The 27504-nt window shown below is 42.9% G+C and overlaps 5 protein-coding genes across 6 annotated transcripts; 3 read left to right on the top strand and 2 right to left on the bottom strand.

Annotated features, from left to right (window-relative positions):
- Window positions 1-1242: 1242 nt before the first annotated feature.
- On the top strand, window positions 1243-4104 carry LOC137591384 (probable ATP-dependent RNA helicase DDX4). The gene is made up of 12 exons (XM_068309337.1): window positions 1243-1267; window positions 1350-1511; window positions 1593-1735; window positions 1907-2059; window positions 2133-2287; window positions 2364-2493; window positions 2562-2728; window positions 2809-2954; window positions 3035-3134; window positions 3315-3585; window positions 3712-3816; window positions 3909-4104. Exons 2-12 carry the CDS (start codon window positions 1400-1402, stop codon window positions 3993-3995), a joined length of 1569 nt encoding a protein of 522 aa, XP_068165438.1. The 5' UTR covers window positions 1243-1267; window positions 1350-1399; the 3' UTR covers window positions 3996-4104.
- Window positions 4105-4731: 627 nt separating this feature from the next.
- Window positions 4732-9001, top strand: ccdc14 (coiled-coil domain containing 14). Of its 2 annotated transcripts, XM_068309405.1 has the most exons (11): window positions 4732-4850; window positions 5510-5565; window positions 5655-5730; window positions 5815-5887; window positions 6489-6593; window positions 6682-7185; window positions 7543-7660; window positions 7744-7817; window positions 7913-8056; window positions 8302-8383; window positions 8496-9001. In XM_068309405.1, the coding sequence occupies exons 1-11, from the start codon at window positions 4827-4829 to the stop codon at window positions 8875-8877; spliced, it is 1638 nt and encodes a 545-aa protein (XP_068165506.1). In that variant the 5' UTR covers window positions 4732-4826; the 3' UTR covers window positions 8878-9001. The 2 variants fall into 2 exon arrangements, with proteins under 2 accessions (XP_068165506.1, XP_068165505.1); XM_068309404.1 differs by having other exon boundaries at window positions 5655-5887.
- Window positions 9002-9365: 364 nt separating this feature from the next.
- ankrd10a (ankyrin repeat domain 10a) lies at window positions 9366-15705 on the bottom strand. Its single transcript, XM_068309277.1, has 6 exons — window positions 15469-15705; window positions 14278-14430; window positions 13996-14087; window positions 10904-11079; window positions 10682-10762; window positions 9366-10598 (listed from the first exon to the last, which is right to left on the bottom strand). The coding sequence occupies exons 1-6, from the start codon at window positions 15664-15666 to the stop codon at window positions 10291-10293; spliced, it is 1008 nt and encodes a 335-aa protein (XP_068165378.1). The 5' UTR covers window positions 15667-15705; the 3' UTR covers window positions 9366-10290.
- Window positions 15706-15894: 189 nt separating this feature from the next.
- hsf2bp (heat shock transcription factor 2 binding protein) lies at window positions 15895-20611 on the top strand. Its single transcript, XM_068309696.1, has 9 exons — window positions 15895-16069; window positions 18399-18534; window positions 18806-18909; window positions 19180-19329; window positions 19414-19552; window positions 19674-19791; window positions 19867-19970; window positions 20163-20365; window positions 20483-20611. The coding sequence occupies exons 1-9, from the start codon at window positions 16028-16030 to the stop codon at window positions 20510-20512; spliced, it is 1026 nt and encodes a 341-aa protein (XP_068165797.1). The 5' UTR covers window positions 15895-16027; the 3' UTR covers window positions 20513-20611.
- Window positions 20612-21042: 431 nt separating this feature from the next.
- Window positions 21043-23529, bottom strand: cryaa (crystallin, alpha A). Its single transcript, XM_068309551.1, has 3 exons — window positions 23165-23529; window positions 22554-22676; window positions 21043-21687 (listed from the first exon to the last, which is right to left on the bottom strand). The coding sequence occupies exons 1-3, from the start codon at window positions 23360-23362 to the stop codon at window positions 21478-21480; spliced, it is 531 nt and encodes a 176-aa protein (XP_068165652.1). The 5' UTR covers window positions 23363-23529; the 3' UTR covers window positions 21043-21477.
- Window positions 23530-27504: the final 3975 nt, after the last annotated feature.

The following is a 27504-nucleotide window of genomic DNA, read 5'->3' as shown; positions in this document are numbered from 1 at the left end:
CACAGGTGAATTAATTCCTGTTTTTGATGCTCTTATTTTGGTGTTTTACAGGAAACTACATCCATTACTTCAGCCCCGACCAGCCTCAGCTCAGGTACAGGCACTGGATGATGATTCATTGTAAATGTGGCACTAGATTCTAATGTAAAACATCACATTTGAAACATGTTTCACATCAGTTTCCCTGTCTTATTTTAATTTTTGTGATCACGTCATAATTGGACTTTTTCAATTATTTTTCCAATCAGGTTTTGGTGGGAGAGACGGAGGATTTAACACTCGCTCTACAGGTGCCCGTTTATTTCAGATTATTTCCTGTTAAATACAGAATGTAGGACATAAAAATGAATGTTATGTGTAGAATCTCACACTACAACACTGTTGTAGTGTGAGATTAGGGCATAAAATAACAGATTGGAAAAAATTTAATTCTATCAATTTTGTAATTTAACTTTTTGGGTTGCAGCCTTTGTTTTGTGGGTAAAGTTGACAGGAAATGGGAATTCTGTAGTCCTTAGTTTTGGTGTTCCTTTACAGATGTGGACGGCTGTGAGAATGGACAAGGAAGCAGAGGTGGATTCAGAGGAAGAGGAGGCAGAGGTGAGTATCTGCGATTAGCTGACCTTTTCACACACATACCATGTGATTTATCCCTCTTTAACTGTGAATGATTTGTGTTTTTGGTAATACATAAAGCTTTTCAGCCATTATGAAGCCAATGAAAGTAAAATCTGTATCAGCAGATTAGTTCAGAGCCGTTTAAGATTCAACTCTGACAGGAGTTAGTGACGTTTTTAATGTTCATCAGGGCGTGGCGGAGGATTTGCCAGAACGGATCACTGTGACGTCAACGGTAACACTTTGATAGATTGTTCTGTGTTCTTGTCACGGAAATATTGGTTTACTTCACGAGAACGTCTTGATTTCACAGACAGGAACAAAGAAAACTTTCAACATGGTGGGTATTTGTTCTTTACACACCAACTATAAAAACGTTTCATTTGTAAACTTGATAGTTTTATACATTTTGGGATATAATGTTAACAGAATCGAGGTGTTTTCTTCTTTTAAATCTATTTCATGGGAGCATCACTAACAGTTCTGTACACCCTGAACAGGGTTTTCAGGAGGAAGAACCAGCCGGGGACGAGGTGGTCCTAGTGAAGTCCTAGAAGTTTAAATGTGTTCATTTGAAATGGGTTTTTACTGTGTGGGTTTTAATTTGCTGAAGGTGGTGGCGAGGCTGTGAGAGGAGGCTTCGGAGGAGGTAACGGAGTGATCACATCACAGAAAGTCACTATTTCATGTCAGTTAATGTAGTGTCAATGGAGTTTCTCTTCTGTTTGCAGGTTATCGAGGAAGAGATGAAGAGATCTTCACTCAGCGTCTGTATATTTATATGATTAAGAATTGTAACCATTCAGCTCTGACTTTAAACGTCATTGATTTGTTTGAGAAAACGTTTGACGCAGGTGAAGATAAAGGAAATACGGATGCAAAGACGTCCGAGCGTGAGTGGAGGATCTGTTGAACGTGAAGCATTCAGATCAAACCGGTTTCGCTTTTTGCTTGAATTCTGTTCGTCTCGGCAGGACCAAAGGTTACGTACGTTCCTCCGACACTCCCTGAGGATGAAGATTCGGTTTTTGTCCAGTGTAAGAGCGGAATCAACTTTGACAAGTATGATGACATCGTGGTTGATGTCAGTGGAATCAATCCACCTCAGGCGATTTCGGTAAGAAGTTACGGAAGGGACTGATTCCTGCGTTGATAGCAAGTGTGGAGACTTTTCTCCGATGATGGTTTGAATTGGAAGCTTTGATTTGAAAGTCACATTTTCTTCCAAAATGTTAATGTAATAATCAAGTCTGACAACGACGTGTCGGTGATTCTCTGTTGTCCTCAGACTTTTGACGACGCAGGTTTGTGCGATTCCCTGAGAAAAAGCGTCATCAAGTCCGGTTATGTGAAACCGACGCCCGTCCAGAAGCACGGCATCCCGATCATCTCCTGTGGCAGAGACCTGATGGCCTGCGCCCAGACGGGATCCGGGAAAACGGTGAGACCCGGAAGAGCTTCAGGACCGACGTGTCGGATTCCGGACGGCGTCTGAACGGATCCTCCGCCCCCAGGCCGCCTTCCTGCTCCCGATTCTGCAGAAGCTGATGACGGACGGCGTGGCGTCCAGCTCCTTCAGCCAGCTGCAGGAACCTGAGGCGCTGATTGTCGCCCCCACCAGAGAGCTCATCAACCAGATCTACCTGGAGGCCAGGAAGTTTGCCTTTGGGTGTGTTAGCGTGACAATTTTCGACAAAGAAATTACAGTTTTGACTTGTAATATTTGCCTTCCTCTGCCTTCGTAGGACGTGTGTGCGTCCGGCGGTGGTTTATGGGGGCGTCAGCGTCTCGTACCAGATGAGAGAGATCTCAAGAGGATGCAGCGTTCTGTGTGGAACGCCAGGACGACTGCTGGATGTGATCCAGAGAGGGAAGGTAGTGTTTAATCCACTGGATCTGTGCTAATCTGGAGCCTTAATCTGGGACTAACTAATCTGCTCCAGGTAGGCTTGAGTCAGCTGCGGTTCTTTGTGCTGGACGAGGCCGACCGGATGCTGGATATGGGTTTCGAACCAGAAATGCGCCGCCTGGTGGGCTCCTCTGGAATGCCCCCGAAGGAGTCCCGTCAGACGCTGATGTTCAGCGCCACGTTCCCCGCGGACATCCAGAGGTCTGCTCCTCCCCCGACGGACGTTCAACGTCGTCGGAACCGTCACCCGTCTCACCGGCGGGCTTCACGTGTGACTGCAGGCTGGCGTCAGACTTCCTGAAGAGCGACTATCTGTTCCTGGCTGTCGGCGTGGTGGGCGGGGCCTGCAGCGACGTGGAGCAGACGTTCGTCCGAGTCCCCAAGTTCTCAAAGAGGCAGCAGCTCCTCGACCTCCTCAGAACAACCGGTGAGCAGAAACCGGCGCCGAAGCAAACGTGGTTATTTAGCCGCGTCGGACACGACGCGTCTGCTTTGCGTTTCCTGCAGGGACGGAGCGCACCATGGTGTTCGTGGAGACCAAGAGACAGGCCGATTTTGTTGCTACCTACTTGTGCCAAGAGAAGCTCCCAACCACCAGCATTCATGGGTCAGTGATGCGTTCAATGTCTGTCCTGCAAAGGGAGTCAGACGTCTTTTCTAGGAAGCTTCAGGAGAAGTTCACAGGGATTAGGATTAAGATAAATCTCTCAAGTGAGAGTAAAAAGAATGAACGGTTGTGGATAAATACGGATGGTTTTTCTCTAATCTTGAATGTTTTCTCTGACAGCGACCGCGAGCAGCGAGAGAGAGAGTTAGCTCTCGCTGACTTCCGCTCCGGCAAATGTCCGATCCTGGTGGCGACTTCTGTCGCTGCTCGCGGTCTGGATATTCCAGATGTGCAACACGTGGTGAACTTTGACCTCCCGAACAACATCGATGAGTACGTCCACCGTATCGGGAGAACTGGCCGCTGCGGTAACGTCGGGAGAGCCGTTTCTTTCTTCGACCCAGACGCTGACGGCCAGCTGGCTCGCTGCCTGGTCACCATCCTGTCCAAGGTGAGAGTTCTCTGAGCGCCGACACCAACGCTCAAAGGCTCCTTGTTTTGTTCGGTGAAGATAACTTTAATCAAATACATAAAAGTGTGACTTTTCACGGAAATCTTTCTGCTCTATTATCGGCAGGCCCAGCAGGAAGTGCCCTCATGGCTGGAGGAGTCTGCGTTCTGCGGCGCTGGTACCGCGGGCTTCAACCCAGGGAGAACCTTTGCCTCCTCAGATTCCAGAAATGTGACTTAAGTCCTTTCAAAAAGTCACTTGTGTTTCTTTGAGACGTTGGTGAAGTTGTCTTTAATCACTTAGTGTGTTTCCTTCATCCTCAGGGTCGCCATGGAGGATGGTTCCAGGACGACGGTGTGAAGAGCGAGCCGACGGCTCAGGCTGCAGCCGAAGAGGAATCATGGGAATAGATTGGAATGTTGGCAAACGTGCTCGTACCGTCTGACCGGAGTCGTTTTTCTGTTCCCACAGGTTCAGGTTGTTGTTTTGTTTGTATTTTTGTTGGTATCTCACATCGATGTTGAGATGTTAAATGGGAAACTGAGTACTCCTGGTCGAGTTTGACGAGAGGACGTGTTTAATGTCCACATTTTCATTGTTTTTTATATATATATATATATATATATATGAATATATATACAAACACACACGTTTTTGTTATCACGGTGATATGGGGAAGTGAAACATCTGAATGTCAAGATCTAAGAATCTTATTTTTTTTCCTAATAAAATACAAAAATCTATAAATATTTGTTCAAAGCAAGCCTGCATTCATTCTAAAACAGTGGAGTATCCTCGATCGATCGCCATTTTATTTAAGGTTCTGACTTTGATTACTTTTATTGTGTCGACGTCAGCAGAGTTTAAATCTCTACAAGTGAAAACTGAAGAACTTTTGGACGAGAGGAGAAACATCAGGTATTAGAAGTCCAGTCAATTTCATTCACTTCATTAAATATTTTTTTCGGTAGAACTAAATGAGAAACGTCATCACTTTGTCCAGCCAATCTGCATTTGCTATTTCAAATTAATTGGTCGAAGCATTTCCTGTTTTATATTGAAAGGGCGCCGCATTTCCTGTTTCAAAGTGATTGGTCGAAGCACTTCCTGTTTCAACTTGATTGGTCGAAGCACTTCCTGTTTCAAATTTCAGTTTGCGTTGAAGCAGAAGCAGATGAAGCCCGAAATAGGAAATGTTCCTGAAGTTCTAAAGACAGAAAAGACAGGAAAGTTTTTCCAGGATGAAAGGAGCGACTAGAAACAAGGTGAAGAGAATTCTACCGAGAAATAATGACGGACACCGCTTGTCCGTTTATTTTTCCTGACAGGTTTGTCGATCAGATGGGATCGGAAGGAGACGCAGTCCTGATGGGTTGAAGTTATTACTGAGGAGAATTCAAGAACTACTGAATCAGGGTTTACAAAGAACATTTGGTCTCCAGTTTTACCAAATTTAATGGAGCATCAACCGACTTAGGATTTAATTTAATTTAATTTAATTTGTGTATGTGTATGTGTGTGTGTGTTTTCACAAGTTGTTCTATTCTTGTTTGTGTTGTTTTTGTTTTGCACCCAATGTGTTTTTGTCACTTGTCCTGTTGTCCTACTTTTTATATGTCAAAAAAATACATAAATAATATAATTTGTATGTATTTTTTAACACTTTATATATATGTATATATATATATATATATATATATAAAATAAAACCCTGTTTCTGTTTTGTGCTGCAAAGTGCAGGACAGTAAAAATAGAGTTCTATGTTGTCAAGCCGTCCACAGAGAAAATGAAAATAGTGTATTTTGGTAGCAGACAGACAGACAGACGGTGTTATCGGTTTGATCACCGGCGTTTGATCATGTTGAGACGGATGTAAATGTGAAGGAAATGTGTGAAACACGGCAGTGACTGTTTGTCCTGACAGCCGGTGACATCAGGGAGGCTGACGGGAAGAGTCAAGACGCAGTCGCCACGGAAACAGTGAGCACATCAGGTTTTTATCCGCTGTTTCCTGTCTGTTTTCTGAACACTATAATCCTGTTGTTCCTCTTTTTATGATTTTATCGTAGAGTGATTTCACACCCAGCACCAGCTGTCTGCCTCGAGCCGGCCTTCTCTCTCTACTCCAATGACTCTGAAGACCAGGTCATGAAGTCTGTGAACGTCATTTATGCAAATACTGTATGCTCAGAACAGTTTGTGGGCTCATGGGAAACGTTGTCCTTTCAGGTCACTGATCTCCATGCAGGTCTGGACCGATGTGCTGCCTTGCTCAGTGGAATTCTTCAGGGAGAGAAGGAAGGTTAGAGGAGTTTCCTTACGTAAAGGCCAGTAGAAACAGTCAACTGTTTCAACTGGATTAATAGTGAAAAGTAATCAATCACAATCAATTTTAGAATCCTTTAACAAAAACCCTGTTAGTTTTTTTTCTTTTCCGTTTACTTGGACAAACAGACTAAAAAGGCGCTAGAATTTAAAAAAAAAAAAAAAGTACATGAAATACAGATTATCAGATTAATTTCAGCGGGGATTAAAACTAGTGAGAAATTGCAGCGCAATGAAATCAGTGAAGTCAGTGCCCACAAAATGTTCATCAGATTGCACTGATGATTTTTATTTATATATATATATATATATAATTTTATTTTTTTTATTTTATTTTATTTTATATACTCGATTAATCCCCGAAGGGAAATTAGTGGAAAAAATTTAAAACAATTTAAAAAAAAAGTTTTTAAATTTAATTCAATAAATTATACTTCTTTTGTAATTATGTTTCTGCAAGGAAGGATACAAAGGAAAAAACAAATGCATAATGTTTAATATTTTATGTCATATAAGAATGTCATATAAAAATTTGACATTTTTGGCCCAGTTTGTGTGTTTTTTCGTTGCTCTTGTAGAAGCTGTGAGAAGTCCGACGGCAGCACCGAAGAAAGAAGGAGCCAAATCCAAACCGTCCTCCTCACTGGGGAAGAGGATCAGCAAGAAAGCACCTCCACAGACAGGTAGGACTGGAGCTGTGTGTGTGTGTGTGTGTGTGTGTGTGTGTGGTTTCTCCTGCATGAATAAGTGTGTGTGCTGGCCTGTCTTCAGAGCAGAGGAGTTGGAGGAGGAAGCAGGAAGCAGGAGCAGGAAGCACGACTCCAAGACGGAGACTCCAGTCGGCACATTCAGGAGTGAAGCTCCACCCCCCTCACACACACACTCAAACCCAGAGACCGTCGCTTTTACCCCGGCAGACCCCGAAGCAGCCCTCCAGCTACTCACCCCACCCCCAGGTTGTTACCCCGCCCCCCAGCCCCGCCTCCGGGCCCAGCAGCCACTCAGGCCAAACCGCTGCTGATGCTCAACACACACACAGTCAGAACGAGTGTGTCAGCGACGAGGAGGAAATCGTTCCTGTGAGAGATGACAGCGCCCAAAGCACGTCCGCACACACACACACAGCTGTCAGACACACACACACAGCTGTCACACACACACATACTCCCACCCACACACACATTCAGCTTGACGTCTCTGAGGACGGCGGCGCAGAGAAAGTCCAGACCGTTCAGTATCTGATGCGACAACTCAAGGCTCTGATCACGGGCCAAGGTGAGGACCGTCACAGCACACACACTCTGAGAGCCACACACACACACACACACACACACACACACACACACACACACACACACACACACACACACACCGATCCAGATTCCATGTTTCCATTCTGTGTGAGGGAAGTGGGTCGGATTTAAATGATCCAGAATTCATGGTTAGAGTTCATCTAGAGCAAACCTGACTCCATGTTCACAGCTAAACACAACTCTACTCCATTTATTATAGTTGAACGTGTGTGTGTGTGTGTGTGTGTGTGTGTGTGTGTGTGTGTGTGTGTGTGTGTGTGTGTGTGTGTGTGTGTGTGTGTGTGTGTGTGTGTGTGTGTGTGTGTGTGTGTGTGTACAGGTAGTGTAGCAGAGAGACTGCTCAGTGATCTGGAGCAGACGGTGTCGTTTCCATCGATGAACATCCAGACTGAAGCAGAGCTGTCGTCACTGCGCAGCCAGAACACTGAGCTCCGCAGGTAACACACACACACACACACACACACACACACACGGACCTGTGTTTGACGGGTCGGTATCAGTTTGTGTGTTTGTGTCCCAGACGTGTGAAGATTCTGAACCAGCAGCTGAAGGAGAAAGAGAGACGACAAAACGAGACGCTCTTCAGCTCAGAAGGTGTGACGTGTGTGTGTGTGTGTGTGTGTGTGTATGTGTGTTCACAGTCAGGACTAAAGGGATGTGACTGACTTTAACCCTTCGACTCCTCTCAGTATTTCCTCTGCAGGAGGAACTCGCTGCAGCTCAGACGCGGCTGCAGGAGCTCCAGGACGACCTGACAGAACTACGGAAAGCCTTTGGGGACAAACAGAAGCAGCTGAGCGACCGGGAAGCAACGGCCGCGCTCATGGCGTCCGGTACAGCCCTCAGCGATCCCATCTAAACTACATAAACAACAGCTGCTCTTGAATACACACATTACGCTGCTTTCAGGCGCAGCAGAAAAATGTCTTTTTGATATTTTGGGAATGAAGATATTTTATTTATTTGCCTTCTTTTAATTTTGAAATTTAATTTTCTCACAAGCTTTTAAGAAGAACTGTAAGTCACACGTCATTCCTGTATTATTTTAGTATTATCGTATTATTCCTGTGTGTGTCAGAGCTGGACGCCACCAGAATCCGACTGCTGGACAGCGAGCGAGAGAGGAGTGAGCTGGTCTCAGAGATGGAGCGCCTTAAAAGGTAGGTGGGGGTGTGTTCCTGTGTGAATGTGTGTGTTTTGTCTAATACACACACGTTGGTTCATCAAATGACCCTGAATAACCTCAGCTCATCTTATTTCTGTTCTTTTCAGGGCTCTTCAAACTCGTATGGTTGCTGTCGGTTCGGCGTCAGACTCATTTCCTCCCCAGCAGCACAGAGCACCTCCATCAGAGCCCCCCACTGATCGCGTCACGCACTACCTCACGTCTCTGGGGGCGCTGGAGCCCCCACACACCGAGCGTTTACGTGTAGCCGCAGGGAAAGAAGGAAACCAACTGGACTCCCTCCAGCTGAAGGACCCGTCAGAGCAGCGTCGTCGCCGTGCCGACGAGTCCGTGTGTTCTGACTGGAGCGTGAAGTCGTGGTCGACCTTTGACACCAGAGACGAGGCGGCGTTCAGAGACGGCCTGTCGGCGCTGGACGCCAGCATAGCCAGCCTGCAGAAGACCCTCCAGATGGACCTGGGGAGGTGAACACACACACACACCCAGTGTGGTTGAGTGTGTAGAAACGATCATGATCGGTATCTGATATATATCATATGGTTTTAGTAACTGATACTAGATTGGAAATAAAGACTTTTAACAGTTTACTGCAGTATGATCACATTTTTTGTCAGAGACAGAGGAAAGGCATGATTTTAGCAGCAGAAACCTGGTTTGATCCTTGATGGGCTTGCATAGGTCAAAGATTAAAGCTAGTGCTTTGACCTACTGTCATTGATCAAAGCACTACTTTAATCTATGGTCTTAATCACACTAGTCTTCTCCCTCGTCTTTCTATCCTATCCGGTTCCTGAGTGTACCAAATTTGAAATTTGACCTTGACCTACTTTTCTCAAGGTCAAGCTCATTGTGTCATTTTCATCCCCTTTGCTGCCCGAGTCATGGTGCTTTTTGTTTCATCTATCTGCATTCTTTATGATAAAGTGTCAGACAAATCATGTTAGACCACTTTTATGAAATGTCAAAGCGTATTTTAATCAAAATAGAAGCAAAATGACAACAAATATATATAAAAAACAGTCTAAACAGCGTTTCTGTGCACACACACACACTCCTACCCAGCTGACATAAAGACGCAGCGCTCTGTTCATCTCTAATACACACACTCATCCGCTCTACAGCAGAAACACCAGGATTGTAAAGACAGACACGAACGACTTCCCTTTGGTAGATGGAGGCTAACGAGGCACTTGGAGGGACAGGGGGCAGTTGTTTCCTGCTGATCAGATCAGGACACACAGAGGATAGACCCCACAACACACACCTAAGCTATAGAGCACAAACATACAACACAACCCATAATAACACAAACCAGCCAGCAGGAGACTGACGGCACAGGAATACAGGAAAGGATGTGCCGGTTCAGTGTTTTATGCTGGACTTCAGTGACGGTGGATGAAGCGCACAAACCGACAAACAAGCTGGTCCTGAAGAAAAATCCTCAACCGTCACCACGGCTTTACGTTTTACAGGACGGAACGATAATGGGATGTTTCTGACAAAACTACGTTCAGAGTCCCAAAGGTCAACTCGAAAATATTAAAAAAGGAAAAGTTCACAATCTTTTTTTAGACCATAGAAGTTTCAGCATTCTTCTTAACGTCTGAAGAGGACGTGGACGTTTTCTAAAATCAAAACAACAAAACGAACATTCCACATCCGTTTGTGCGTTTATTTTATTTTGAAAAGCTTTTCTTAGGTTGTTCCCTCTAATGCTAAAACACATTTACTTTACATCACACTGGACGGAGGCACTTGTGATGAAACTTCCGGGTCACAGGTAAATGCAGGGGTTAAAGGTCGTCTAGAAGTGCTGATGTGCCCTTCAGCCTGTCGGCAGATAAATCCTCTGTTGGTGACCGGGGGAGGGGGGGGGGGTAGTCAGTGCTGCTGCGGTCGGCCTGGAAGGCTGATGTCCGTCAGCTCCTCCGCCGTGTCTCCAAACCCGTGGTAGTGTCCGTAACGCAGGAAGTCCTCAGCGTCGGGTCCCGCCGGCCCCCACCAGGCCGGCCGGTAGGACGCATACCTGCTGGGGCTCCCACTCAGGTGCAGGGAGCCACACATGTCAGCCTCAGCAGATGTCTGCTGATTGGCTGGATGGGAGGATGGGGAGGCGGGGCTTTTGCCTCCTTGAGAGTCAGCACTGGGTGTGGTGTGGCGATGGCCGTTCACACCGGGTGTCAGATCGTCTGTTTTTACAAAAGAAGTTTGAAAATGAACGTCTTTGTAAGCAAATTGTGCAATTTTATAAGCATTAAAGTTCCACCCCCACCTGATTTGAGCTCCTCTGGAGGCTCCATGTTCATGCTCTCCAACTCCTCACCCTCGTTTCTCTGGGATGGCACCATCATATCTGGAGAATAATGAAGAAAACTTCATATAAACTTATCAAACACACACACATGCAACAAATCCAGTTGTCATGGAAATCCACTGACAAAAACACAACAATCTTGAAAAAAGTTCATCAAACCTTGATGTAGAAACGTCTTACCGTCAGCTCTTCTGGCCTTCTTGGTTTGACCGGACGCCGCCGTCGCCAGCAGCCTCTTTCTGCTGAGTAAGCTCCCGTTCCCGCTGAGCTGCGTCATGGCGATGAGGCGGAAACAGTCGTGGAAGCCGTGAGCGAGGGCCAGGTCCGCCGCCGTCTGCCCGAAGGCGTTCCTTAAGCTGAACCGGTGGAGAGCGGCGTGAGACAAACGTCAAGGTTTACCGCAAAAAATACATCCTAACTGGTATATAATAGTAATGATTGTCAGAAAATATTCTTAAAGGTTTTATTATAATGCAGACCCATAGAGAATTAGTGAATACGGCCAATAAAAAGTATATTTGAGGTTGAAAAACAATTTACAGGCAGTCCTCAAGATACAAACATTTGACTTATGAACATTCGTACATAAAAACACGCGTCGTCATATCTGACGACTGCAGTTCCGCGTTCTACCACAACCCCCGCCAAGCAGCACCGCTACGTTCGCGCATCTCCAACACGCATTTACTACGTCTGGTTCTCGTACGTGTCTCTGAGCATCTCAGTGCGTCAGGCTTTGTGCCACTGGTACTAACAGACACACAGTCAAATTCGGAAATGAAAAAATTGTATTTTATTGCACATAAATACCAAAAATATGCTCATTGAATTGATTGAGCTTCAAAAAGGTTGCCGTAGGCTTCTAACATAATTATATACAGTATGTGTCACTTTTACCACTCTTCAAAGGAGTTTTTCAAAATAAGACTACGCGCATGATTTGCACATAAAAATGCGTAAGTCGTTTGCGTCACATGGACATTTGAGTCACATGACAAAATCCACCAATCACTGTACATGTTTGCATCACGTGACAAATTGCACAAATTGCGAGACATGTTCGAATCACGTGAATACATGCATCACGCTTGTACGACGGCGACTACACGGACAGAAACACGGCGCCTGCCGTCTGACGTTAAGGAGCCGTTTGAACCGCTTGTCCTAGATCAAATGTAAACGATCACATCTCCAGTTTTCCGTGATCAATCGGCTCCAAATAAAAACCGGAAGACAGTTTCACATCTATACTGTCAGGTAAACATGCGCAGAGCAATCCACATGACAGACTTTATTTGCTAAGAATGGTTTAAAAACATGTGATCTGATCACGGGGGTGTGATCATAGGGCTGTAAGGGTTAATGTCCTGTAATTGTCTCTGGTCAGTCTTAGGGAACAGAACTTTTCATGTTTAGAATAGTAATGACATTTAAATGACCTCAAATGTTGATTATAGATTTGAAATTTGATAAATGACGACTAACGAACAATTCAGCTTACAAACAACCTCTCGGAGACAATCGTGTTTGTAGGTTGAGGACTACCTGTACACGGTTACATTACATCTCAACTGCCCCATAAATTTCTTTCTAAGCTATTTTTCTGAAGGGTTTTTGTCCATTTGGGTGTTTTTTAGCAGGGCAGCACAATATTGGAGAAAACTAGAAGTGCATTTTTGTCTGTTATTAAAAGCTATTCATGTACTGACAGTTAATCCTAATTTAAAAGTCTGTGCTCTTCTTCTTTTATTGTGTTGTGTTGTCTTACTCGCATGCTATCTGCTATTTCTAATGCACTATAATGAAGTTTTGGCTAAATGGTGTAAAAAGGTGAGTCTAAGAAGCTCTGTTTGTTAGCACAACTTATAATAATGGTTATTCATCAGCTAAGCATGCAGGTCAAGACATAAATATCATCATCATCATCATCATCATCATCATCATCATCATCATCATCAGTGCTTTCTTAGCAGGAAATACCTCGCCAGTTTGAACCACTGTAAGATGCTCGCTGATGCACATGTGGCAGATTCTGCAGTGCCTATTTGGAGAGCGCCCTCTTTCTGTGATTACTCAAGAAAATCGTGTTCAAACTCAATGGCTGCAAAACATCAGAATGTGCAGGGTATCTCATGGTTATCCTGTCGTTACAGAAAATAGCAGACGATTCCAAAAAGCGTCTTAATTATCAAGTGGAAATTGTTTCATATGTTAGAAATAATGTTAAACAAAAGAAAACAGCATCGCTGACTTAACACATTCTCTGTGGATGAAAAGCTCATGATGTAGAATTAAACAAGCTGGAACGTCCATACAGATTGTACTGGTATGGAAACGACTTAAAATTTTTGTTTAAATACAATAATTTTTACTGACGAGTCTGAAATAAAACATTCAGCTTGTAAATTTGGATACATTTTTTTTAGACAGCTTGTTATATAAATTAAAATTCTAGAAATCACTTTCCATAACAAGCCACGTTATAAAAACTCGTTGTCATCCTCAGTTTCTGTGAGCGTTTTGAAATCAGAACAAAATAAATACAAATTTGTCTTGTTGTTTTTTTTTTTAGAGTGCACACACACATAAGAACACATGAGCTTTTCTGCTTGGGCATTACGTTCACATTCTCATTGGTTATCTCTGTCACATGACATTTTAACCTGAAGCATTTGAGAAAAGTTGACACGTTACATGGAATACAATTCTGTGAATATATTATTCAGTCATTATTAGATTCTTTTTCACTTTAACGTTGCATTGTTGTGTCTAAAAACCTGTTGCAGAGCCAGATATTGATCCAGGTCCAGCATAATAAAATATATCTTTATTCAGACTATATCCTGTAAACTAGGTTTGTTTTTTCTACTTGTGTAGTATCTAAAATATCAGGAATATTCTGTCTCAAAAAGGTTCAGAAAAAATAATCTATGCATTTCCAGCCCTTGATGTTTAGGCGTCAACAAATCTTAAAGAACTCACATTTATTCCCAGTAAATATTTATTTCTATATCCTGAACAAATTCTACATCAAAATCATCAGTAGGACTTACGTTCTATTCTTTTGGGGGGCCAAATAAAATAATCTTTAACATGAAGAAATATCTAAATATTAAAAGACACAACATATCTTCTGTACAGAATTATTATTTTTAAATATATTCTATAAATAAATGTGAATTAAGGCTCAGTCTCTTCCGAAATACTGATGTGAAAATAGCATAACACTGAGATTTAACCCCAGCACTGAGATCAGGCTGCAGGACACTTACTGTGGTTTGGCCCCCGCGCTCAACAGGATCTGGATACACTCCACGCTACCTGACTGAGCTGCCTTATGAATGGGGGCTTCGCCTCCACAGTCCTGATGACACCACACAGGGTCATAATGAAGGTTATTACAAATACAGCACGATACATTTGTATTAATACAATATTTAGGAATTCAGGAATTCTAAATTTAAAAGTGAAATAAATATAACATTTACAAAAGATGACTTTCTTTTCTATAGAATCCATCACATGTAACTGAGGTGTGTCCCTGAATCACACACCTGTCTGTTGACGTCGGCTCCGGCCTGAGTCAGCCACACCACACAGTGGGGGTGTCCTCCGAACGCCGCGCTGTGTGTCGGCGTCTGGTTGAAGCGGCTCGTCACCGAGTTCACCTCACAACCCATCTGCACCAAGTACACCACACACTCCAGCTGCGTACAGAGAAACACACCACAGGCTAGTATGAACATACTTTAAAACATACTGAAAAATATTTGTTGTTAATGTTATTTATGTAAAACTTTTATATTATACAACTCTAAGCAAACTTCACTCCAATCACACACAGGTAAACCTCGGCTTACGTCGTTAATCGGTTCCAGGAGATGCGACGTAAATCGAAAAACAAATCGAATTAACTCGTACTGAACTTTATGAATGCATTTTCAAAAAAATGTTAGCCTTACAATTACATTTTATTTTTTTAATAGAAAAAAAAATTAATAGAAAAAAAAGCTGCCATTTCATCTACATCTGCTTTTTTTGCATTGTGGATCACAGGGGTTGCTATGAGTTAATAATATATTCTGATTTATTTTACAGTAACATGATGTTTAAATGCGTTTTTTTCTGTTCAGATTTGAATGCAAATTAGGTTTTCATTCGACTGACATAAATTTTATTTTTAACCAGCTTTCTACTCAGGCACGTTTCTGTCGCTCGCTGGGCGCGTCGTTTCAAATCACGCACTGGGGGTTACGTCAAAAACGTCACCGTTACGCTAAACCAATCGGAGGCGTAGATTAGCGGGTAGAGGCATCGCCATAGTATGACCTATCGGACGCGTGCATGATCGGGGAAAGGCGTGGCCATAGTAGGAGCTGTAATTTCCGGTCGACTATCGCGCGTTTTCCGGGAGCTTCCGGCGTCTCGACTCGCCATTGGCTCAGTAAGAGCCAATGAAAATGTGATACCGCAAATTTTTTTTTCGACCGAACTTTATTATGGCGTCACAGACAAGCACAATGTCTACATGTATTAAAAGTACTGTACATCATTTACACGATATAAAAAATGTGTTGAATAAAAGTCATTTCCTGTATTAAATTAATGATGATAACAGGAAGTTCTGCTACTCTAGCTGAACTTTAACTTTACGTAACGCAGGAAAAACGAGTTTTACTCCGAACCAAAACGTTTCCTAAGCGGCCAAAGCTCTTCCTCCGGTAAATAACGGAGCTGATCGGTACCTGTCCGTACTGAGCAGCCCAGTGTATGGGGGTCCATCCCCGGCAGGAGTCCTCCACCATCAGGTGAGCCCGGCTGGAGAAATGCTGACCCAGGGAAACCAGCGCTGCTAAATCCCCATCCCGACAGGCCCGGTGGACGGGAAACAGTCCGATCAGGACCGCATCGGTGGAGACATCGGCCTCCAGCCCCACGGACATCTTCACACACCGGATCAGACAGATTCCGAGGATTCTCGGCTCCTGCGGAGCTGCGGAGAGCTACAAGACCCGGACTGGACTCTGGTGTCCACGGATCGGGAACATCCCATGCAGTTTGTCGCCCCCAAGCGGTGGGAGGGAAACCGTAAAATTACACTCAGAAGTAATAATCGTTATTTTGTTTTTATAACTAACAAGATTATGTACAGGAGCTCCAGTAAAACACTATTAAATCTGATCAGTGGGTTTAATGTGTTAAAGACGTTCCTGCTAACTCGGTGCTAAAGTTGAGCCTGGATTGTCCGCCGAGACAAAGGAGGTCGGACACCCGCCCGACAGACGGCTTTACGCGGGAAAGGCGATGGCTGCGGGTCGTGGAGCACAGGTGAGGGCAGGAACACAGGTAAATAAATATCAGAGACTAACGTGACAAACACTCCGGAAGTGTTAGCATGTTGGCGTTTTGTTGTCCTGTAGTTTTGAGCTGACCTCCATATTTCAAATAAAAACCCTCTCCTCCGTGTTTACTAGTAGGATAAAAAGTTTTCTTTTAGAGCCCCCTCCCTGGAAGAGTAACAGAACAACAGACCAGAGGATAGCAATGCTAAAGGACACGCTGCTAACCGCTAGCAGCGATAGCTAGCTGGCTAGTTAGCAGCTAGCAGAAACAACAACACAACTAATATAATAACATGATATTAAAGATATAAACCATAATATATACATTATATCAAAGATATAAACTATAATATATACATTATATTAAAGATATAAACCATAATATATACATTATATTAAAGATATAAACTATAATATATACATTATATTAAAGATATAAACCATAATATATACATTACATTAAAGATATAAACGATAATATATACATTATATTAAAGATATAAACTATAATATATACATTTTAATACAGTTATAAACTATAATATATACATGATATTAAAGATATAAACCATAATATATACATTATATTAAAGATATAAACTATAATATATACATTTTAATACAGTTATAAACTATAATATATACATGATATTAAAGATATAAACCATAATATATACATTATATTAAAGATATAAACCATAATATATACATTATATTAAAGATATAAACAATAATATATACATTATATTAAAGATATAAACCATAATATATACATTATATTAAAGATATAAACCATAATATATACATTATATTAAAGATATAAACCATAATATATACATTATATTAAAGATATAAACAATAATATATACATTATATTAAAGATATAAACCATAATATATACATTACATTAAAGATATAAACCATAATATATACATTATATTAAAGATATAAACTATAATATATACATTTTAATACAGTTATAAACTATAATATATACATGATATTAAAGCTATAAACTATAATTTAATGTACACATTATAGTTATAAACTATAATATATACATTATATTAGTTATAAACTATAATATATGTATTATATTAAAGATATAAACTATAATATATACATTATATTAAAGGTATCAACTATAATATATACATTATATTAAAGATATAAAGTACAATTTATACATTATATAACAAATATAAAATATAATATATACCGTATATTATATTACAGAAATATAATACAGTATATACATTATTGTATATTACAGATATAAAATATAATATATACATTATATTACAGGTAAAAATCATACTACCTAACATGCACACACAAACTGTAGAATGTATAGTTTTTAATTATGTGTATTGGTTGTATTTGTGTGTGTGTGTGTGTGTGTGTGTGTGTGTGTGTGTGTGTGTGTGTGTGTGTGTGTGTGTGTGCATATATGCACATATATACACACAGATATTGAAATATGTTGATTTTTTTAATTTTATTTTAAGCCTGGTGTCTTTAGCATTAACTATCATCTCTTTTTAACAAGAATAATATATAATATGGGGCGGCAGTGGCTCAGTGGTAAAGCGGGCGGTAGAGCGGGTCGTCCTATGATTTAAGATCGGCGGTTCGATTCCCGCTCCTGCCCCCCCAAAAAAAATACCCGGAGGTGAGCTAACAGTGGGAGGTGTCAGCTCATCTCCGGAGCACTGCCGAGGCACCCTTGAGCAAGGTGCCGTCCCCTTTACAAATTGCTCATTTGAGGCGCACCAAGAAGGAGCTGCGTGCCACTCTACCTCCCCTGCATGCCTACAGGCCCCTTTGTGTGTGTGTGTGATACAGGGGCCTGTACTCACAAATATGTATGCATGCGTTTGTAATCAGTAGCTAGAGTGTGCTGTCTTAATTTCCCTTCGGGGATCAAACCAGTATATAAAATTAAAAAAAAAAAAAAATTAAAATTAAAGTATTTTTGTACTTCATTTATGCCAGCATCTCTCACACCAAGATCGATGCATCACCACTTCATACACAGTTATTAAATATGTATATAGATAATTTATGTGTGTTCCTTCATGTGTTTTTTCACAACCTGATAAAATGTCCAAATGTTCATCATCCTTGGATCCGAGGCCTGTTCCATCACAAACTTTATTCTCAATCTTTTCCTCAGATTTCCTGTGGAAAAACAACCACGACTTTGCTGTATAAATTAATACTTACAATAAAAGTGCCATTTAAAAATTCAAGAATACCTGAGAACCATACACACATTTTGTTTGTTGTGTGTGTGTGTGTGTGTGTGTTGAGGTTGATCTTCTTTCTTCCAGGATTCTTTTGCCACAGTGAAGAAGAGGGATCTGGACCGGCTGACCACGGAGGTCATGCAGCTGCGGGAGTTTCTGCCCAGAGTTCTGAACAGGGACCTGATTGAGATGCTCTACAAAGCTCGAGAAGCTCAGAAGAGTACGTTCACCTCACAATTAATTATATATATGTTATACATAAGTAATTATAATAATTATGTCAGTAATTTCTCTCCTGATCGAGAGTTTTCGAATGATTCTACGAGACTGATGTGAGGCTGATGTTTTTTATATCTATACTATCACTAAATTAGTAGTTTGATGTGATGTATTGGACCATGAACCCTCCAATCAGTGGACAGATTATTGTGGATACTTTAATCCCTCTTCTATACCACAGTTTTAGAGACATTTTACATCAATTTGTGCAGTGAAGGTGCGTCTGGTGCAGGAACAGGAGCGGCTTCGACAGGAGTGTCGGCACCTTCAGTCCCGACTGGACGCGGCGCTGAGTCAGTGTCAGAAAGAGAGAGAGGTGAGAAAGGAGCTTCAGAACGACGGCTGGTGGTTTCAGCTGAAGACACACGAGGGTGTCAAACAAAAAAAAGATCTCTGGACGTCATCAGAAATACATTAAAACACTGAAGGGTGTAAACAGGAAATGGATTTCTGTGTGGAAGACATTCCGCTGTGCTCTTTGGTTGTGTTGCATCCAGTTTCAGAACGTGTTGCTTCATGTTGTCACGTGTGTGTGTGTGTGTGTGTGTATGTGTGTGTGTGTGTGTGTTTATGCATCTCTGTGCAGGAGAAGCTGAAGTCTCGTGAGCAGCTCGTGCGGTGTGAAGCGGAGCTGCAGCAACAGGCCGACTTCTGCTCTGACCTGGGAACGGCTGCCTGTGGTTTACTGTGGAGCAGCTCTGCTAGAGATAACACCGTCACACACTGGCTGGCTGATGTGAGCTCACCCCGTGTGTTTGTGTATGTGTGTGTGTTCTACTCTTTCTAATGACGGTGTGTGTGTGTGTGGATGGCGGGACAGGGGACGCTGCAGCCCTTCCTGACTGTGGCGACTCAAACTCTGGAGAGTTTTATCAGATCTCTGGACGAGGAGGTGAAAACTCAAACGGAGGACTCTCATCAGGACCAGTTTGTTCTGGCCGTAGCCGGAACCATCGCCAGTGAGTTCCACAAACATTTATGTACTTTTATTGGCTTTACGCTGGAGATTTTAGAGCAAATTCTGACGTCATCATGAGGTTTTTGATTGCACGTTAAACTGAATCGCTCTCTGACAAACAGACATCGCTGCGGTAACAGGTGGGCGGGACTTCCTCTCCGTTGCAGCTCACATCTTATTGGCCACCCTGATGAAACTCCTGCAGCGGATGAAGCCCGGCGTCTTCCCAAAGCTGAAAGTGTACGTAGAGCTGAGTTAGATGGAGTGTCTGTAGGTCATCGGTGTTAGTAAAGTACGTCTCCCTGACGACTGCAGGTTGATTCTGATGGCTCTGTATAACGTGAGCATCAGCATTAGAGGACTTCAGTACGTCAGCAAGAACCAAGAGCTGCTGCCTCTGATCCAGAACCTCCTGGAAGGTGAGGAGGACCTGAATCTGGAGCTCTAAACACATCGTTTTTCCTCACATGACGTCCTCATGATTGGGTTTTCTGTATCATGATGTGCCAAACTGCTTATTTACAATATATAATTGCACTTTATTGACAGTAACTTCATGTGCAGACTGTTTTGTTTCAATGGCTGAAGGCTCCTCTATCTCCACCTGACAGACAGCAACTGGGAGGTGTGTCTCCACGCTCTGCGTCTGCTGCAGTCGGTGATGCTGGAGGAGGAGGTGCTGCTCCTGCTCAGCCCCTCCCTCCTGGATCCGGAGCTGGAGGTTCGTGTCAGACGTCTGACCTCCTCCAAGCGGCCGAGCCTGAGAACGGCGGCCGAGCAGAGCCTCCAGGACCTGCAGGACCTCCAGCAGAGAGTGAGTGGAGGCGTACCGTCTGGAACCCATGCAGAATTTAGTAAGTTTTGGATTCTGAAAATATTAGTGTGTTTTTCCTGTGTGTGTGTGTGTGTGTGTGTGTGTGTGTGTTTCCAGGATCAGGGATATGGTCAGAAAGGCGTCTGAGGTGGATTCAGTCCAGTTGTTCCACTTCCTTCACGTTACGTCTCCTCCGTCTGTGTTTGTGTGTTTATTAAAATATTTAGTTCAAAGTGAGGGGAAAATAGAGACATTATTATTTTAATTCAATTTAAAAATATTTTGTTTTATAAAAGAGATCTTAAATATAGTTCTTAACTTGCACAGTTTACTGTTGAAATCAGATATGTTCATGTTTAGTTACACATTTTATGTGAAATTAATACGTTTGAAGAAGTCGCAATAAAGACGTTTGTATTTGAGATTATCGCGTTCTTGTTGAAACATAAACAGACTGATGACCATCCTGAATACATGATGTTGAAATGTTTTCATTTTTTATTAACATTTCAATCTTCTTGGTTTTTAAAACATATCTTGATCTTTTTATGTTTCATTTCAATATTTATCTCCAAATACAAAAAAAAGATTAAAAAAAAAAAAAGATATTTCTAATCCAGGCTATGAAGGTGATAGACTTATTAAAATAAATCTGAATAAATTAACAAAACAGGAGCTTTTTTTTGTGAATTGTACAACTTTATTATTTCTTTAGTGTAACAACAGGTATCCAGCAGGTTTCCAATGAACGAGGCCTAAACTACAGGATGTGTTGAAGACAAGAAAGGAGGAGGGTCAAATAGCACAACAATGGAAGCAGCCAGAATTTTTGACTGATGGAGACACAAGATTTACCTCCAAAGTTAACCCAAAGTATCTGCAGGACGTGATTTAACACAGAATAATGACAAAAAGCAGAATATATCACTAAAGTCTGTTCTTAACAAGTCCAGCCACCCATTACTTGCGTTAATTTCTAACAGTGACACTAACTGTAATCATTTTCTAAGAAAAATCTACAGAGGAGGAAGAGAAACGAGGAAGACGCCAAAGTCATCTAAAGGATGGGGGTAGAAGTGGGGGGGGGTGGAGGATAGAGATTCTGTCGGCCTCTAAGAGGAGGCAGCGGCGTTGGTCTTGTCGTCACGGGCGACGGGGATGTTACGGTCGGTGCGACTGGGTTCGCTGCCCCCCATGACCTTTGGACCAGTCAGAGTCAGCAGGCCATCAGGTGATAGGGTGCAGGTGATTGCTGATTGGTCAGTATTGGAAGGGAGGCGGTAGCGGCGGTGAAACTCACGAGAAATGTAACCGTGATCGTCCTGAAAAACAGCAGATTTAGGAATGAATAAAGGAAACGTTCATTATAAATGACAGATTTAATATAAATGATCCATTGCTCAATATTATGGATTTAAGGTTTCATATTTTGAACTTTCAGTCATATGTTGTTGTCTGATCACCTTTTCTTTTGTCACACAAAATACAATTAAATACCATTAAAATACTCAACGCAAAAGAAACATGAAGGCATGCACACATTCTTCTAGCTATCATATAACACAGTATATATCTTATCTTATTTTATATATCAGCATTTACAGTGAGCTGCAGATAATTGTTCAGTTTGTCCAGCAGGGGGAGCATTTTCCCCCCATTTTAGAACACTGAACTAGTGAATATGAATTTGCACACATAATATTTCAACCTGAGAACTCCCTCTAGGAATATGTCCACTGATAATTGAATCATCGCGACTTTTCAAATATATTTTTAAAACTCCCAAAGTGCCAAAAGTAAAGTGTTCTGTAGAATAGGATGGATTATATATAAATATTGATGCAGTTGTTGCTGTAGATTATCTACTGGGCAAATTGTCAATTTCGATAAGGAAAATCATTTGATTAACTTAATCAAAAACAACATCATAATACTTTTGTTGATTACATATATTGAACTAAGTACTTAATAACATTATCAAATAAATGTGCAGTAAAAAAATACAGTATTTTCCTTGAAAGTGTTGTCTTGGTATAACTTAACAGAAATTGTGGTTGAATAAACTTACAGATGACCTTCGCTGCTACAGCTGCATCATTTAAGTGCATTTTTTAGTGTTATTAACCCAACAGGACACATTCATCTGCATATTTTTGCTCCACATTTAAATAAAGATGAAGAACTCTACCTGTCTTTCTCCATGCTTGCCCTGGATCTCCACGTAGTCGTCTGTGATTTTCACACTGAGGTCATCAGGAGAGAAGTGCTTGACATCTAGGTAGATTGTAAACTTATCCCTGTCGGACCTCACCTGAGGGACACACAAGTATAGTCTTATTGGATTTGTTACGTCGTCAAAAGACTGTTTTAAGCAATCGATCTTGTAATTTTTGGAAGGTTTGGTTTCCGTAGTTGTGTAGAAATAAATTAGAATCAAACACAAAAGTTATGTTTGAATACAGAGCAACTTAATGCAACTTAAAGCCTTCCAAAACAAACTAACAAGCACAAAGTCAACTGAGCAACCATCAGGACAAGGAAAAGGAAAGAGTCTCATCACTATTTACACTTGCTGTAAAATCAATTTTTTTGAGTTGTATCAAATTGAATTTAACAATTAACTTGAACAAAATGACTTTTGGTGTTGTCTCAACACCATCAAGAACATTCTGGTTCTGACACAGATAAACACAATCCTCTGCTGTCTGTCTGGTACTCTATGAACACACACACTAATATTAGTTTGTAGAGTTGTGATGTTCTTTCGAACATGAAATAGCTTAAGTCTACCATCTTTACCTCAGAGATGCCAGAGTTGGAAGAATCCAAGAAGCTGCGGAACAGTGACTGTCTGTAATAGGGGCTGATGGTGGAGGTGGTGTAGGGGTAGAGGTCAAAGTCAAACATGCCCTCTCCAAAAAACTGGTCGAAGAGTCGGGCGGGGTAGGCTGAACTCAGGTTGCGTCTGAACCAGGGGCGTTGGATGGAAATATCCATGGTGATCAGAGGCGGTTGGATCTATCCTGGTTTGGCTTGGCTTAGGATGATAGGTTGACCTGCTCAGAAGTTCAGCAGGTAGGAGAAGGGATGCGAGGCAAGATAGAGAGAACGAAATGTGGATGAAGAGCGAGGGATGTTTCCGCAGCGATTCGTTCTCTGTATGCGGATGACGCCTCTTTTTATACCTGAGAGCCAGAAAGAGAGGCTTTAGCCAGGATCCCTTTGGAATGGAATTATCTCATGGTGGGTCGGGCCGCGTCAGCAGAATCAGGGGTGAAAATGAACACATACACAGCAGACACCCAGAGCTGCCAAAACAAACCCTGAGGGCTGGGGGGGGGGGGCGCAGAACCAGGACAATACGGTCAGGAAGCAAAGTAATGACACAGGCTCTCCTGCTGCATCTGTTCCAATCTTTAGGTCTCTTCTTACCGCTGAAAAAGTTTGTTTTTTAATGATTGCTTATTGCTTTCTGATGTGTGACGGTCTATTATTGTGTGTTGAACAGACGTTGATCACATGATTGCAGCTGAAACCAAACTTGACGTCTGTGAAGTGAGGCCGTGTCGCCACTTTTAGAGAAGCGATATTGCTTGTTTAGGTGGCCGTTAGCAACAACAGCTAAGTGTGAAAGCAATGCTCACTATTTATAGAATTTCTAGAGGCCAAAACACTTAAATAATTAAGGAAATAATCTCCATTCATAATGAAAAAAATCCTTAGATGCAGTCAGGTGATAATTCCAAAAGAACTATTCAGTTGTACTCAAGTGTCATTTTCAAAGCAGAACACTGATTTATATATACGTACATATAAATCAGTGTGTGTGTATATATATATATATATATATATATATATATATATATATATATATATATATATATATATATATATATATCAACGTACACAAAATGCAGAAAGGGGCGTGGTCTGGAATGCAGGAGGGCGTGGGCGTGGCTTCGAACCCCAGACATGGCGGGCACTATCCAGTGAGGGTCCTTAGGCAAGACCCTTAATGCTATACGAGCCTACCTCAAAAATATGAGTGAACACAATAATGACAGAGTCATACCGGCTCGGACGTCGCCCGGATTAACAAGGTCCGCGTCAGATGCTAGGGAACCAGGGCAATCTGATGAGAAATGGGCTACTGGAACAAGACACACATGGACAAGGGCGGAGAATACAGAGTTGTTGGAATGCTACTACACAAGTAATCCCAGAGAGAGGGGATATATGGGGCGAATGTGGGACCAATGGATGCTTCGAAACCCACAATCAAGGCTAACGAAGAAACAGCTGTTAGCCCAGTGTTCCAACATCCGTAACCGAAAACTGCTGTCACAACTAGAGATCGATGAAATACAACAACAATGCTACGGCAAGGGGGAGCCAGGACGCCAGGTCAGCGGGGGGATATCAACCCCCCCACAATCCGTGATTGGGTACCAAGCCCCAAGAGACATAGACAGCCTCAATACAAGAGCTGCTGACCTGCGAAGGAAGATCGTGACCCCAATAGAAACCTGGAGCCTCCGACAAATACCGAAGCTAAGTTGTCAAGTACCTTCAGAAGATCTGCTAGAAGATGTGAATGCTGCAATAAGAACCATCCCCACAGGGAACATAACTGAGACCAACAAGCTGATCCACAGTACAGCAACAGTAATCCTCGAAATGCTGGGATATAAGATCAACACAGGGCATAACAAACAATACCCTCCATGGAAGAGACGGTTAGAGGCCAAGATAAAGGCGACACGGAGAGAAGTCAGCCAGCTAGCCGAGCTACAGAAGGGGAACATGGTTAATAAAGGGGCACCCAGGAAATACAGCAAGCTCTCCATACCTGAAGCACTCGAAACTGCCAAACAGAGACTAACGGCTCTGGCTACCCGACTGAAGCGATACACCAAGGACATTGAGGCCAGGAGAATAAACAAGACCTTCTCCATTCAACCAGCAAAGGTGTTCTCTCAGTGGCAGGGAAATAGCATCCGGCCAGACCCACCAAGAGCTGAGGTGGAGAAATACTGGAAGGGCATATGGGAAAGAAATGCATCACACAACACCGATGCCCAGTGGCTAGTGGACCTAAGGACTGACCACAGCTGCCTCCCAGAACAAGAATCAGTAACCATCTCAATGGCAGACATCCAAGAAAGAGTGTCAAAGATGAAGAGTTGGTCAGCACCGGGCCCCGATATGATCCACACATACTGGCTAAAGAAGCTGACAGCACTCCACGAGCGTCTAGCAGCACAGATGAACCAGCTGCTAAGGGATGGGACGCACCCAGAATGGTTGACTGAAGGCAGGACAGTCCTGATCATGACAGACCCACAGAAGGAATCTACCCCATCCAACTACCGGCCACTAACCTGTCTCAGTACAACATGGAAGCTCCTGTCAGGCATCATGGCAGCTAAGATGAGTAGGCACATGGGTCAATATATGAGTGGGGCACAGAAAGGAGTTGGTAATAACACCAGGGGAGCCAAGCACCAGCTACTGGTGGACAGAGCAGTACACAGAGACTGTAAGAATAGGCAGACCAACTTGTGCACCGCCTGGATTGACTACCAGAAAGCCTACGACTCAATGCCACACACATGGATACTGGAATGTCTGGAACTGTACAAGATCAACAGGACACTAAGAGCCTTCATCAAGAACTCAATGGGGAAGTGGAAGACAACCCTGGAGACTAACTCCAAGCCAGTTGCCCAAGTTAACATCAAGTGCGGCATATACCAAGGGGATGCACTATCACCACTGCTGTTCTGCATAGGCCTGAACCCCCTCAGTCACATCATCACAAAGAGTGGCTACGGATGCCAATTCCGAAGCGGGACAACAATCAGCCATCTCCTCTACATGGATGACATCAAGCTGTATGCCAGGAATGAGCGAGAAATTGACTCACTGATCCACACCACCAGGATCTACAGCAACGACATAGGGATGTCATTCGGATTAGACAAACGTGGCCGGATGGTATCAAGAAGAGGCAAGATGATCAGAACTGAAGGGGTCAACCTACCAGGGGGCAGGATAGAAGACATCAAGGACAGCTACAAATACCTTGGAATCCCACAGGCTAATGGCAACCATGAAGAGGCCGCAAGGAAGTCATCCACAGCCAAATACCTCCAGAGAGTAAGGCAAGTCCTGAGAAGTCAGCTGAATGGCAAGAACAAGGTCCGAGCCATCAACATGTATGCACTGCCTGTCATCAGATACCCCGCTGGGATCATAAGCTGGCCAAAGGAGGAGATAGAAGCCACAGATATCCAGACTAGAAAGCTCCTCACCATGCATGGAGGGTTTCACCCCAAGTCCAGCATCCTGAGGCTGTACACTAAGCCGAAAGAGGGAGGCCGAGGACTAGTGAGCATCAGGGCCACTGTCCAGGATGAAACATCGAAAATCCAAGAGTACATGAGGAAGATGGCCCCAACAGATGAACTGCTCAGTGAATGCCTTAGACAGCAGAAACCTGAGGAGGAAGAGGAGGAGACAACATGGAGGGACAAGCCCCTACACGGCATGTACCACCGTCAGATAGAGGAAGTGGCTGATATCAAGAAGACCTACCAATGGCTGAATAAAGCTGGACTGACAAACAGCACAGAGGCACTGATCATGGCAGCACAAGAACAGGCCCTAAGTACAAGAGCAATAGAGGCCAATATCTACCACAGTAGATCTGACCCAAGGTGCAGGCTATGTAAAGAAGCCCCAGAGTCAGTCCAGCATGTGGTAGCAGGGTGTAAGATGCTCGCCAGCTCAGCATACATGGAACGGCACAACCAAGTAGCTGTGATAGTGTACAGGAACATCTGTACCCGGTATGGACTAGAAGTACCCAAATCCCAATGGGACATACCACCGAAGGTGGTTGAGAACGACAAGGCTAAGATCCTGTGGGACTTCAGCTTCCAGACCGACAAACAGCTGCTGGCTAACAAACCGGACATAGTGGTGATGGACAAAGAGCAGAAGAGAGCAGTGGTGATAGATGTGGCGATTCCAGCTGACGCCAACATCAGGAAGAAGGAACACGAAAAGAATGAGAAATATCAAGGGTTGAAAGAACAGCTGGAACAGATGTGGAAGGTCAAGGTTAATGTGGTCCC

This window comes from Antennarius striatus, chromosome 24 (assembly GCF_040054535.1).
Source record: "Antennarius striatus isolate MH-2024 chromosome 24, ASM4005453v1, whole genome shotgun sequence".
NCBI lineage: Eukaryota > Metazoa > Chordata > Actinopteri > Lophiiformes > Antennariidae > Antennarius > Antennarius striatus.
The sequence above is the reverse complement of the archived record's forward strand: the minus strand, read 5'-3'. Positions and strand labels throughout refer to the sequence as shown.

Bases quoted from the DNA above. Each gene is read 5' to 3' on its own strand.
- LOC137591384 (XM_068309337.1), top strand. From the start codon at position 1,400: ATGATTAAGAATTGTAACCATTCAGCTCTGACTTTAAACGTCATTGAT. The intron at 2,060-2,132 runs GTGAGACCCGGA...CTCCGCCCCCAG, and splicing joins AGACGGGATCCGGGAAAACG to GCCGCCTTCCTGCTCCCGAT. The intron at 3,817-3,908 runs GTGACTTAAGTC...CTTCATCCTCAG, and splicing joins CCTCCTCAGATTCCAGAAAT to GGTCGCCATGGAGGATGGTT.
- ccdc14 (XM_068309404.1), top strand. From the start codon at position 4,827: ATGAAAGGAGCGACTAGAAACAAG. The intron at 6,594-6,681 runs GTAGGACTGGAG...GCCTGTCTTCAG, and splicing joins GAAAGCACCTCCACAGACAG to AGCAGAGGAGTTGGAGGAGG. The intron at 8,057-8,301 runs GTACAGCCCTCA...TGTGTGTGTCAG, and splicing joins GGCCGCGCTCATGGCGTCCG to AGCTGGACGCCACCAGAATC.
- ankrd10a (XM_068309277.1), bottom strand. From the start codon at position 15,666: ATGTCCGTGGGGCTGGAGGCCGATGTCTCCACCGATGCGGTCCTGATC. The intron at 14,431-15,468 runs GTACCGATCAGC...CTCTGTACGCAG, and splicing joins GGGCTGCTCAGTACGGACAG to CTGGAGTGTGTGGTGTACTT. The intron at 10,763-10,903 runs GTAAGACGTTTC...ATTATTCTCCAG, and splicing joins GAAGGCCAGAAGAGCTGACG to ATATGATGGTGCCATCCCAG.
- hsf2bp (XM_068309696.1), top strand. From the start codon at position 16,028: ATGGCTGCGGGTCGTGGAGCACAGGTGAGGGCAGGAACACAG. The intron at 16,070-18,398 runs GTAAATAAATAT...TCTTTCTTCCAG, and splicing joins AGGTGAGGGCAGGAACACAG to GATTCTTTTGCCACAGTGAA. The intron at 18,910-19,179 runs GTGAGAAAGGAG...ATCTCTGTGCAG, and splicing joins AGTGTCAGAAAGAGAGAGAG to GAGAAGCTGAAGTCTCGTGA.
- cryaa (XM_068309551.1), bottom strand. From the start codon at position 23,362: ATGGATATTTCCATCCAACGCCCCTGGTTCAGACGCAACCTGAGTTCA. The intron at 22,677-23,164 runs GTAAAGATGGTA...TGTGTCCCTCAG, and splicing joins CCAACTCTGGCATCTCTGAG to GTGAGGTCCGACAGGGATAA. The intron at 21,688-22,553 runs GTAGAGTTCTTC...GCTGTTTTTCAG, and splicing joins GCAAGCATGGAGAAAGACAG to GACGATCACGGTTACATTTC.